Here is a 13,102-nt window from a genome sequence, read left to right as displayed (position 1 = left end):
GAGTGGCTCAAAGTCTTAGTATGTCTTATGGATGTGTTTGTTCTCTTTGTTCTGCTGACTGCAATCCTTGCACTCTCTTTCAGGCCTGATAAAATACTCAGAGCTGACTGAGTATCTGGTCAGAGCCGTCACAGGGATGCAGAAAGAGCTGCAGGAGGCCCGTAACGAGGCCAGCAAATTGAGAGCACACTGCGCCTCTCTGGAGGCAGACATCAGTCAGATGATGGAGCAGGAGATGAAGTCCAGAACCCTGCGCACCGACAACGAACGGATCCAGAGACACTTGTGCTCTTTGCAACGTGAAGTCACCAAGCTGAAGGATGAGAAGTGTGACTTGTATATTCGCTACACAGCAGCAATCGAGGAGAAATCAGCTGTGAACGGGCGGCTCCACGAGCTAAACCTTCAGGTCAGCGGATGTCATTAGAGTCTGTTTGTTCACTGCAGGAGACCTTCTGTCTGAGTCTCAAAGCTGTCATCCCTGGGGAAAATCCTCAAAAGGCTGATGTTAAAGAAGTGAAATTAAAGCTTGAAAGGATTAGACAGTGCCAAGGGATGCTTTTTTTGTTTTGTGTTCACAGCCTGAAAAAAAGTTGTGTATTTTGCTGTGGTAAATGTTCTCCCGCTTGAGACTCAGACTCAAGTGACACCCCACAAGTAATCTGAGATAGGTATTTAGCAAAAAGTCTTTGCTATATACAGGAGCTATGGGGTTTAAGTTACCAGGCAGAACAAATGAAAGGCAAAAGTGGGAAGTGTTCAGGATCTTTCCTTCTGTAACATGTCGCACTTTCCTTTTTTAAATTGTACTCTAATGATTGACCCATCCACTCAAAATCAAAGTCCTTCTGTCCTCCCTGCAGAAAGGGCTGCCATATTTATCCTCAAGCAAAGATAACAAGCAGGCTCCACAGTTCTTATATGCTGCATTTGGTTACACTGTCATGAATGCATTTATCTTTTTTTTTCTTTAAACTTTTAATCTTCAGATTTGACCTCTACAGATTCAAAACAAAAGGATATTGCAAAAGACTTTTCACTGGTTTCCTCTAAAGGCACAGCAAAAGCTCTAAACTGCACATATGAGGTGTTGTAAAGCTACTTCAGTATCTGCAGTTATTCCTCCCACAAGTCTCCAAATCTTGGAGAAGTATAGCGCTAAATTGCTGCTGTTTTTGTGTGAGACAGTACGTAGGCATGATGAAAGGTCATTTTGAATGTGGTCATAAAAGTCTTTTTTTCTAAATAACAAAATTGTTATTTCTATTATATTTCCCAGAAACATTGTTTAGTTGGGTGAGAGAACTTTTTTTATGACAGTAGATATTCATGTTTGAAAAGACTTTTGTTTAAAAAAACAACGCCCCGCCCCTCCCTGAGCCTGGTTCTACCGCAGGTTTCTTCCTGTCAAAAGGGAGTTTTTCCTTTCCACTGTCGCCAAAGTGCTTGCTTGTAGGGGATAATTTGATAGTTGGGTTTTTCTCTGTATGTATTATTGTAGGGTCTACCTTACAATATAAAGCACCTTGAGGAGACTGTTGTTTTGATTTGGATAAATAACATTGAATTAAACTGAATTGAGCTGATGGGTAACAGAGAACTTGGTGAAAAGAGTCCTGTTTACTTCAATCATGCAAGCATATCAGAACTGACTTCAGATCATCAGAACTGTTTTGTCAAAGTCATTTCACCTCTGTTGTTTTCCAGCTGGTCAAAGTCATTTGATGAATTGAATATATTTCTCCTTTACTAGCATCTCTATCATTGAATCTAAAATCCTTGTCCTCACATAGTCAAGCCGAGGGTATTTAAAAGTAGAATAGGAGGCAAAGCCTGGCCTCTCTCCTGCGAATCAAGTTCCAAATTTGGATTTCTCTACCTTTAAGATTAGGCCTAACACATTCATTTTTCAAAAAGCTTGTAGTTAGCACTGGATCAGACGACTGTGAACCTTCCCTTAGTTCTGCTGCTGTAGTCTCAGGCTGCTGTGGGCTTCTTATAATGCCCTGAGCTTTTCTTTTCCCTTCACTGCTTCTCTCTCTCCTTGTTTTGTTTCTAGTAAACTCTGAACCTGGTTGCTTCCCACTGCCACCAAGTGCTTGCTCATCTGGGAATGGGGGTCATCTAATTCCTGAATTTAATTGAATTGTCTCCAGTGTCTCAGATTTACTGATTTACACTCTTTGTTTCTTACCACAGACTATAAAAAAACATAAAACACCTAATTAGATGTACAGTGTCTCAAGTCTTGTTTGTCTTGTGTGGTGGCAGGTGTATCAGCTGCAGACTGAGCTACAAAATGCCCAAGCAGAGAATGAATTCCAGAGGCAGCGGTCACTCAAGTCTGTTTGTCCTGAGTCACCACAGCTGCAAGATGAAGTCAGGAGCCTGCGCTGCCAGCTGGCGAAGGCAGAAAAACTAGACCCCGTGAGCGCAATTGTTCTTTTTTGTTTTTTAATATAGACCATTTTTTTCACTCATATTCTTTAGAAGGTGAGATCTTATTTGCTGCTCCTGTTGCATCAGGCTCGTCAGGACATCCTGGCTCAAGACCTGGCAGAGGCCATAGACAGTCAGGTGGAGCTAGCAGAGCAGCTCCGATCATACAGGGAGGAGAACGAACAGTTGCTCAGAGACAAAAAAAAGGTGTGTTTGTTTTGGTTTTTTTCCTTCAGTGGTTACAGTAACCGGATCAGGAAATGTCACACAAATTCAACCAGTTATCTCTGATGGAAAGTGAGCTTTTCAGACTCCCACTCAGCACCATGATGGGCAAAAGTATTCAGCTGCTACTTGGAGAGTTATTGTTACCTAACACTAATATAAATAAACCATGAAACCATGAATACCACATACTTCTTTATATAATAATTGACTTTCTAATGTAACATAGACTTAAAATTGAAGCTAAATTGGCAAAATATGCGTGTACTTGTCAGCTCTTGGATCAGAACGAGTCTCTGAGCCTCCAGGTGCAACAGCTGACTCTGGACTGCAAAATGCACCAGCAGAAGAGCGCTGTGATCCAGAACCAGATGAAAGCTCTCCAGGCCGAGAGAGACCAGGTAAGGAATTGACGACGGTGCCTCTAATCAATCTTTCCTGAATTTGATAAACAAATTAATTAACATTTTCAAGCTGCATTTTTCTGTTTTAGACTTTACTTTTACGGAGAGCATCGGTTTTGCTCTGGTTCATTGTTGCGTTGTTTCAGTGCTTTAAGTGTCAGATAATACGCCGTTCTTCTGTACTTGTCTGTTGTGTGCGTAGGTGTGTGTTTATGTGTCTTTGATAAAGGACACAGTGTACGCGCCTCTCTGTTTTAAATAATACCTTTCTTTTAAAGGAGCGGTATTCTGTTTTTTTCTAACATGTTCTTACCTTCACATGAAAACATCATGAAGAAATGATCCACTTTAAAGTCATTTTACATCAGCTGTCATTAACTTGAACCCTTTCCTCTGAAAACAATGAATTAAAAAATTCTACCATACCCTAAAAACTGTCAGATTGCATTTAACAGTATTTAACTGCTTCACTGAAGCAGAGGAATTTGATTTGTTAGACAAGTCTCGAGCGGATGGTGTGACGCACACACAAGCTCGAGGAATGCAGGTGTTGGAGTTCCACAGCACAGAATAATTAAGATCAAGACAGTACCTTCAATTATATAACTACTTCTGTAGGCATAACATATTCAGACTTACACTGCTTATAGTTTGGCTTTGCTTGTTGTTTAAAGAAAAACTTTAATCTAGTGTAATTTGAAATTGTTTAAAAAAATTAAAAGACAATCAACTAATGACAAAAAATACTTACTTTACCTCACTGTGCTTTGTTTTCTACATGTATATGTATATTTGTATTTATTTGACGCTGCGCACAACATTTCCTCTGAGTTTTAATAACAAGTATCTCAAGTATTCTCAAGCAAAGAGGATAAAAAAATGCTCCTATTCCTACGAGTATTTCCTTGGAGAATCATGTTAGGCATACAGATGTCCATTTCAGTGTTTCAGTAAGAAACTCTGTCACCAAATGCAGGTTTATCACATTAAAAGTCTCTATGTTCAGGTTAGCCCAGATGGAAACTCTTTAAATCACTGATTTTTCTCCCTTTTTTCCCCAGTTTTTGAATACTGTCTGAAAATGCCAAAACATAAGAACTTTTTTTTCATGTAAATTATCAGAGCGTGATCAAAGTATATCTTACACACCTGAAAAATATAACTGACGCATTAACTATTTAACAAAGCTGTTTCCCAAACTAGAGCTTCTGATACTCTTGTCTCGCCCGGTTGTGCCTTAAAGTCTCCCACTTCCTGTTTCACTTCCTGTTTTCTGGTGGTGATTTAAAACATAATTGGACAATAGCTTTCCTAATAATCAATTAGTAACTCAGTGTGCCATTGGAACACCACAGAGATGCTTTCCACAGCATGTCTTTTATCCTGTCTTCCTTCTCTCACCCTAACCGGTCGCAGCAGATGGCCCCGCCCCTCCCTGAGCCTGGTTCTGCTGGAAGTTTCTTCCTGTTAAAATGGAGTTTTTCCTTCCCACTGTCGCCAAAGTGCTTGCTCATAGGGGGTCATTTGATTGTTAGGTTTTCCTCTGTATGTATTATTGTAGGGTCTATCTTACAATATAAAGCGCCTTGAGGCAACTGTTGTTCTGATTTGGTGCTGTATAAATAAAATTGAATTAAATTGAATTATACCGTATATTTCATTAAAAACTATAAATAATTTAATATAATTATATTAATCATTCATTTAAAACCGATCAACTTGATGTCATAAAGAACATTTCTAAGTGTTGTGTTTTGGTATTTATATCTATATGAGGTTTTTCAAGTGAGTGATGTATTACTCACAATGACTTGGAAACACAGTACTTCTATTTTTAAGCTTCCATCGAGTATTGTTCCAGAGGTGTGTTTGCTGAAAGGTGCTGAAAAATAGATCGTTGTCTGCTGTTGGCGCCGCTTTGACAATCGACTGCATACCACATGCTTGTATCCAAGCCAGTATGTACTTTTGTATCTCAGCAAACAGAGGCCTAAACTTGGCTCAGCTGGGTCTGTGTGTCTGACTAAGAATCAAAGTAGTTTCATGCACAGTCAGCTAAACGGTTTTAAATAACTGTCAATCAGCGCTTTGGGTGCCTTGAAAAGCGCTATATAAATGCAATCCATTATTATTATTATTAATCATTCATGTGCTTCTAGGCTTATCAGTCCAGGGATGAGGCCCAGGCCATGATCGCACATGTCCTGGCTGAGAAGGACACCCTGCGGTGCCAGCTGGTGGAGCTACAGGAGAAGGTGTTCAGCTTACAGACCAAGTGCAGCTCTACAGAACTGCACCAGAGCTCCGAAGTAAATTTTTTAAACACACACATGCTCACGTATGCACAACACTTAGAGGAAAATGCTATTACTGACTAATTTCATGTCTACCCTAAGGAGACGGAGGGCGGCTGGGATAGTCTGAGTTCCAGCAGTGATGAATGCCCCGTATCATCTCGACGCAGACTCTGCCGCATGGATGCAATTAATCCTTCAATGGTTTCCTGCAGTTCAGAGGTGTGTGAGTGTGTGAAATAGCTGTGAAATGCTCTGTTAATTTTTCCCCACATGTAATAATATAATCACGTATTTTAAATCTGATGTTTTTGTACAGCTCTCCAGTTTCAAAGAATAGAGTTAATACAGTCACGAGGATTAGGGTCAACTCGTAGAAGTTAGATGAGGTGGAGGCAAGGCTGTGGCTGGCTGACGTGTGGAGTGGCTGAGGAGTTTTTGCTTTGTAGCCTGGAATGATTCTAAGGAGTCATCTCAGGCACAAAGAAAACAGTGCAGACAAAAAGCAACAAGAGAAACTAGGGCTTCTTGTCTAGCGGCCTGATGAACACTGTGGCCACTTTGGTAGACTCAGTAATGCAGTGAGTAATGGATGAAATCTACAGCTGCCAAGCTGAATAGACAAAGAGTAGGTGTGGCCGGTCAGGCAAACAGTAAGAGTGACTAAAGAACCACACCTGAGCACATCAACACAAATCCCTCTTTTCTTCCACTCACTGCCAGCAGAGGGTGGTTAGATTCATTTCTAAAATGGACAAAATCTGTAGGATGCACCTACCAGTCTCTGTTAGTGCTTCCAACAATGCACCCAACAGTTTTATAGTGGCAACTCTTCGCCATGAGTAAAAAGTTATTTATTTATGGCGTTCAACTGCATGCAACCAATATTAAATTGGGTGCTGGCACATTATCAGTGGGAAAAAAGGTGAGATGGAGACAAAACCAGTCACTAGTGACAACCACCAGAGTTCAAATACCATCATGTGTGATCAAAGCCTGATAGCACTGCTCTTGAGATTAATAATGAAAAACCCTGACATATCAGTTAACCGCAGTGCACAGAGTGGTATGTTCCTGCTTTCTCATTCAAACTACACACTTGTGACATACTGTCGCTTTTCCTGCAGTCATGATTTTATGTTCTGTGTCTGTGTTGGCCGTGTATATTGGCTTGTGTGTGTAGTGTGAAGATGGTGCTACGTGTAGCATGCGGTCCCGAAACGCTGAGCCTCCCAGTCCAGACTCTCTCCGCCGAAGGAAGGAAATTCTGTATGCAGAGAGCAGGTATGCCTGTGTTTCCTAGAAGTGCATATCAAAATCTCATAATTTCTTACTGACATTATGAGATTTTGGGAAACATTTCACCAGAACGGATGAATGAGCAGTGTTGCTGAACTCTGCATTCCTTTCTGTGTTCATATCATGGCACAGTTTCAGGTTGATTATTGATTTACAACACAAAAAGAAAGAAAGTGCAATCGAGAGCTAATTAAAGAACACAAGTTTGTTGAGGAGCCACAGAAGTTCTATTGAAATCACAAATTGAGTAGACTTTATATACTTGTCACAGTGTCTTGCTGTTGTCATAGCAACCCACCAAACCAGTCTGTAGACATTATCTCCATTTATCACACGCTTCTTTGCGAAGTAAACTCAGTGTAAAATGCATACCGTCATTGTTGTGTGCATCCATATTTGTTGGATCTGATAAGGGCACTTGTCTGTATTTTTTTTCTTGTAGCTCAGAGGCAGCAGAGACTGACAGTCTATTGGACGACTTTGTGTTGCTCCCCAGCGGTGTGTATTGAAAGCATTATTCTTCTTTAAATTACTGTATATGTGTGCAGAGATATCAGAACGAGACCTTCTTTCCTTCTTGCTCTCACCCACAACTGGAACGGCAGATAGCTGCCCGTTCCTGAGCCTAGTTCTGCCAGATTTTTCTTCCTGTTACAAAGGAGTTTTTCTTTCCCACTGTCACCAAGTGCTTTCTCTATTCTCCATATTTCTCATAGGGGATCATCTGATCACTGGTGTTTTCTCTCTATTATTGTAGTACATTCTTTACCTTATAGCTGTTGTTTGAGGGGAGTTTCATTTGCTTTTGTCCCCTGTTGTATCTTTGCCAACGTAGAGTGACACATTAACCCCAACACATTATTTCCTGGGAAACAACCGTGATGTCCAATCATTAAACATTCTCTCTTTTGTCCAGTGGTGAACAAGAGCATGCAGACATTCGGGCTTTCCTCTCGTAGGAGGTCCAGCTCTCACAGGTGAGACAGTGACACGAATTTTTAAATAGAATTAGATTCTACTCTGCCCAAAGGGTATGGACACTTTTAAGGCCAATCATAAATCTAATGCAGGCTATTAATCACAGGGCATACAGGACATTGTTGATCACTAGCTGGTGAAGTGAAAACAACTCTTCAACAGTTGAGAATTTTACACCACAATAAAAAACCTCCTCAGTGTCTCAGATCGCATTCTTCCACACTTACTTCTTACACTTAGTAACTTGGGATCATATGTCCATGTATAAAAAAAAAAAAAGTGCTCTACAAATAACCGGATATTGTTAGTGTGCACTGCTGTAGCAAAATCAGTCCAGGAGAGCAGGTCCACTTTCTACTAATCCCAGTGTGCAGGAATTATTTGTAATTATTAGTGATCAATATTTGCTAAATAGCTTGAATAACTTCCCTAATTTTTCATCGTCAGCCTGTCAAGATCCTCAGTCCCTCCCTTCCTGATGCGTTCTCGTCCAAAAGCGATCCGTGTCAGTGGCAGAGTTCTCAGCATCTCCTTCCAGGGTGAGGCGCTCCTCAGCCAGCTGGCAGTAGTGGGGGGCAATAAGACGGGAGTGTTTGTGCATCAGGTGACTGAAGGCAGCGCAGCTCACACTGTTGGCATCAGCCCCGGGGCTCAGATAGTGGAGGTAGGTGCAAATGTGTGCGTAAAAGCAGTTTTTCTCCTTATCACCTGTTGTGAAAACGCTGTTGGTCTGCAGGTGAAGTACGAGAAGAATCAGAAGGCTCTGAGGATGGTGCTGGAAGATTCCACTTTAGAGGAAGCCATGTGGGCTCTTGGCCAGGTTGCAGGCATCTGTCATCTCTCCCTCCGCCCCAGGCAAGATGGTACGTCATATTTCTTGTACTGATTCATCGAGAACTTACACACGAATTGCGTCAGATTTCCATATAACTTGCACCATAACCAGAACACCATTTTACTGTAACCCTGCATCGCAGCCTTCTATGTAGCTTGGCGTGCCTCCTGAGAAATGTGACTACATGTCGGGTCAGCGCATACCACAACCACTTAAAGGCTGCGGTATAGGGATAAAAAGAGTTTCCAGTTGCTACGCAAGTTAGGAAGTAAATTTCCCGCAAAGCCTAAATGAAGTTTTAGTCTCATCTTGAATCACTTATATGCCGTTTTAGTGGAGATGTTAGATCTCGCTCTATGACTTGTCTGCAGTCTTGAAGCCAAATTGTTCTATGTTATTTTTTTCTTCCACACTATTATCTAAACTTACTGAAGCTGTAAAAATGCCCATAAACATGTAAGAGTATTGGCAGTACTGTATTATACTTTGTGTTTGTTTTACACGCGTAGCCGTGAAATAAGACTTTATGGTTACAGCTGACTTCAGGAAGGAGGCAGCTTTGGTTGACATTAAAAGGATGCCTGACATGAGGAAGTAGAAACTGGATATGGTGAACATGCTGCATTCATGAGGGTGTTTTTGTTTTGCGTCAAGCAAAGAATTCAGCTCTGAAACCTGTCATTTTGAAAAAGTAAACCACATTTTTTGGCACGTATCCGAAGACAGAACATAATAAAAAAGCAGGGCCTGCATGGTTGACATAATAAAATGATTGTTTGTTTGCTATTCCCTCTCCTTCACGCGTTGCATCACAAACTGGTCTTTTAAATGTTCTCAGCAGATTTTTTATGCATGTACATGAACTCAAAGTTCTCATGTATTCAGAAACCACACCTGATTTGATTTCCCCGTCTTCTTGTGCACATCTGGCCCGCTCTGGCTTGGATGCTACTTAGTGACTGCACCCTGGCAGTCCACTTCTGACCACTTCTGCATTTTCACCATGACCCTCAAACTATCGAGTAAAATCTTAATTTTTATTGCGTGGATCATTGCTCGCGAGGAGAGCAGAGTGTTCAAGGAAGTTCAGTTTGAAGGAGTGCTGTTTTTGCTACTCTGGAGAAGCTCCAGCCCTCATCACAGACACACAGGTGTAAGTGATCAAAACGGGACGAGCTTTGAAGGGGATCTGATAAAATAAGGTCTAGTATAGGTTTAGTTTTTATCTGTGAATTTTATAAACGCATCTTTACAGGTAAGGCTTGTGCTTATGTTGGGTGTGAGGATTAAGCACAGGAGGTAATAAAGTACAGTTACCATGAAAGTATATTGTTCTTTAAACTTGACATTATGTTAGTTTTGGGATGAAATGTAGAGCATGTACAGCAACTGACATCAGTTCTGAATATCATCCACATGGTGTGTACTGCAGAGTGTCAGTCCAGTGGTTTAACGTCCTCTTCTGTCTGCTCAGACTACGAGGCGCTGCTGCAACAGCTGCAGAGCAGTGAGACATCATCAGGAGACTCCTTCTACGTACGTGTCAACATGTCCCTCCCTGCCGGCCCCGGAGGAACCCTGGCTGTGTCCTGTAACGACATCCTGCATGTGACGAACACGCGGCCCGCCGGCACCGAGGACTCGTGGCACGCCAGTCACGTTCACCCGTGTCAGCAGCTGGACCTCCAGAGCGGAACTGTTCCCAATTATTACAGGTTGGTGCACTGATGAATGAAAAGTTCAGGTTCACAAAAGGCAACTGTGCGCTCTTCAGATTATTCGAGAATGGAGTCAGATCACTACTCACTGATTTCTTGATGTCACAGGGCACAGCGGCTTCTGATTCGAGCTATTGAGGATATGAGCTTTGAAGCAAAGAAGTCTGAAAAGGTAAGAATAAACTAAAGCACTGGGTTTTTGTTGCTTTGTTTAGTTTTTTTCACAAGTTACATCTTTCCCCTAATTAACTCCTGGGAATATTCTTCTGCTTCGTCAGGGTGAGCGTGTGATGACCCAGAATACACAGAAGACTGTGAGGATTGTCAGCACTGGGCGCCAGGGCAGGAACCCACTGTGGGTCAGCGTGGAGGAGGAGAAGAGCGCGAGTGCAGAATCAAGTACAGTAACCCCAGTGGTCACAAAACAGCAGAATTACTCGGGGACTCATATTCTACAAACAGCCAGTGAATCTCAGCTTTAACTGCACTTAAAAAAGAGATCTATGGAAATATTAGTGAGATATAAACATTTGCACTGTCTATTCTTTCCACTGCAGATGCAACATCTGCACCCAAAAGTTGTGTAACTCTCATGCCCTACACCCTGGTGACGCCACGCTATCCGCCTGTCTGCAGGCCTGTCCTGCTGCTGCCCTCGGTGCTGGGACGCATCCTGGACAAGAAGCTGGCCAGCTGGCAGGGCTTTCAGCTCTGTGAGCCTGGTAAGAAATGCTCTGTCGATATAAGCTGACATGAAATCTTATGTGAATCTCGGCTACAGAATAAACAGCTGAAGACAAATTGTTAGATAAGCGGGAGGGACACGGTTTCCTGAGCTGACTCATGTTTTATGGGCGAGATTGCTCATACACCTCCCACTCTATTTACGATTTCATGCTGTAATGGAAGCATAGTAAATAACCGGTCTCATACTGTACAATGGAGTTTGTGTGTTACTGTAAACCAGGAAGGAAATAAATATCAATAAAAGGAGGACAGCAGCCATAAAGTGTAAATCTTTACCATCATTACAGCAACATAGGCGTAGAATATTTAGAGGAAATAACAGGCTACACCAAACGAAATCATTTAATGTGTGTTTCCAATAATACACAGCATTATCTTGTGTGTTATAATCTCTTTCCTCTCTGCTTCAGAGGTGCTGAGCTCCAGTGAGCATGCAGCCCAGCTCCAGAGGTCTGAGATCCTGGAGGAGGTTGAGCAGGGTGGGAGCCGCTGCTACACCCTGCAGAGTGTCGAGAAGGTCATGAAGAAGGTCAGAGCAAAGAAGGAAGCTGTGGTCAACAAACTGTGTGCAATGCTAAACAGATGATGGCCAGTTGAGCCGCAACTTTTGTACAAATATGAATGAGATTTATGTTGTAAAACTTACATTTTGGTTATCTGATGACTTTAGCACCATCATCAGGTTTAAACCAGTATTTTACTTTATCACAGTGCCAGAGATTCTTTAAAATGTATTTCATGTAACAGCACTGCGCTTAAATCACACTTAAGCTAATTTTATTTATTTCTTCATAACCTGCAGGGCATCCACTGCGTGCTGCCTTTAGGCCTCGACTGCGTGCGCCGGCTGCAGCGCTCTGAGATCTTCCCCATTATCATCTTCATTGGCCAGTCTGCACGTAGCGCACGTAAACTGAGGTAGATTCGTCTTCTTCATCTCACGCAATGCCACCTCATGCTTCTGATATTACATTTTTCTTCCGATTGTAAGCAGCGAGAGAATGCTGGGCAAAAATAATGAGTCAACATTTTTCCCAGAAAACCTTCCTTGTTTTTCCAGTTAGACTCCATGGCACACAGATTCATTCACAAATATCTTAGAGTTGTAATTTAACTTCATATTTTCAGACAAGTAAAACAAAATACAAAAGGGACTGATGTATTCATGTATAGAGTTTAATGGGAAAATTCCTTTTTTAACTAATCTCACCTTTATTAGTGCAGCAATAGCAGAGACAGGAAATCAGGGATCAGCTGCTCAACCACTGAGCTCCAGATTTTTTTTATTGTTGAATAAAGAGCCCAGGCCAGTTGTGCAATTATGCCTACTAAGTAAACACATTTTGTCATACTTACAGATCAGTTACTTCGACTGTATGTACAAACAATATCAGCAAGTCTAAAGCAAAAACTTCCTATTTCCTTCCTATTCTATGTGAGCGACTTTTAGAAAAATAAATAAGTGTAAAGAAATGTGTTGATATTACTTCATGTTAATACAAAAGTTCATAAAAGCAGGAGGTTATAGTTTATTTATCTAACTTTTACGTTAGGTCAAAGCTGCACCGTCACAGTCAGACAGAGGAGCAGCTGCTGGCGTGTTCGAGGAGCGAGGAGCCGCTGCTGGACAAGCTGCCGTGTCTGTATCACAGCGTGGATCCAGAATCCTGGTGTGACCAGACCTCCCTGCTGACCAGCCTGCGCACCATCATCTGGGAGGAGCAAAAGAAGATTGTGTGGGTGGAGCCTGACCTGTGGTAGGGCAAGAAAAGGCAACAGAAGAAAAACTCAGAGCATTTATGTAAATAATGGAAATTTCTTTAAGGGCTTTTTGTTTACTGGATCATGAAAAAACACATTAATATTAAATGGATAAATAAGCTTTACAAGAAAACTTTTTGTAAACACGAGTATGTATCTGTGATACTTTATGAGTAACTGGAGGACCGTTTAGTGTGCATGTAGCTGCATTACTTACTGAGAAACGTGTTTTACGCTGCCTCCTTTTTTTGACTTATTTGTTTAAAACAAACATGTGTAGTGTCCTCTAAAGACACAGGTTTTGTCATGAAACACACGCTTGCATTTACTGCATCTGTACAAAATGTAGATAATTTTTCATTTTCTATGTTTTCTTGCTTACATGCTGTGTTTTGTAAGTCA

At 41.6% G+C, this 13,102-nt stretch overlaps 1 protein-coding gene across 4 annotated transcripts in view; it reads left to right on the top strand.

Moving 5' to 3' along the window:
- Positions 1 to 13,102, top strand: part of card14 (caspase recruitment domain family, member 14) — a 21,495-nt gene extending 8,393 nt beyond the window's left edge. For 3 of the 4 annotated variants that reach the window (XM_086296882.1, XM_086296881.1, XM_086296880.1), the window contains 18 exons: positions 84 to 409; positions 2,272 to 2,427; positions 2,527 to 2,646; positions 2,940 to 3,065; positions 5,228 to 5,377; positions 5,465 to 5,584; positions 6,546 to 6,646; positions 7,104 to 7,159; positions 7,578 to 7,638; positions 8,087 to 8,303; positions 8,376 to 8,502; positions 9,949 to 10,189; positions 10,301 to 10,364; positions 10,471 to 10,591; positions 10,750 to 10,914; positions 11,350 to 11,468; positions 11,742 to 11,857; positions 12,493 to 13,102. In XM_086296882.1, coding sequence (XP_086153008.1) covers positions 84 to 409; positions 2,272 to 2,427; positions 2,527 to 2,646; positions 2,940 to 3,065; positions 5,228 to 5,377; positions 5,465 to 5,584; positions 6,546 to 6,646; positions 7,104 to 7,159; positions 7,578 to 7,638; positions 8,087 to 8,303; positions 8,376 to 8,502; positions 9,949 to 10,189; positions 10,301 to 10,364; positions 10,471 to 10,591; positions 10,750 to 10,914; positions 11,350 to 11,468; positions 11,742 to 11,857; positions 12,493 to 12,700 — 2,594 coding nt within the window. In that variant the 3' untranslated portion in view covers positions 12,701 to 13,102. Of the gene's footprint in view, positions 1 to 83; positions 410 to 2,271; positions 2,428 to 2,526; positions 2,647 to 2,939; positions 3,066 to 5,227; positions 5,378 to 5,464; positions 5,585 to 6,545; positions 6,647 to 7,103; positions 7,160 to 7,577; positions 7,639 to 8,086; positions 8,503 to 9,948; positions 10,190 to 10,300; positions 10,365 to 10,470; positions 10,592 to 10,749; positions 10,915 to 11,349; positions 11,469 to 11,741; positions 11,858 to 12,492 lie in introns of all 4 variants that reach the window. The other variant, XM_086296878.1, reaches the window with a different exon arrangement.

The sequence above is a fragment of the Aulonocara sp. 'chitande type north' Nkhata Bay genome, linkage group LG6 (genome assembly GCF_057382095.1).
Source record: "Aulonocara sp. 'chitande type north' Nkhata Bay isolate Kocher_YH1m ecotype deep benthic linkage group LG6, A_spYH_male_GT1.1, whole genome shotgun sequence".
Taxonomy (NCBI): Eukaryota; Metazoa; Chordata; class Actinopteri; order Cichliformes; family Cichlidae; genus Aulonocara; species Aulonocara sp. 'chitande type north' Nkhata Bay.
Note: the sequence above shows the minus strand (reverse complement) of the source record. Positions and strands in the feature narration are given on the sequence as shown.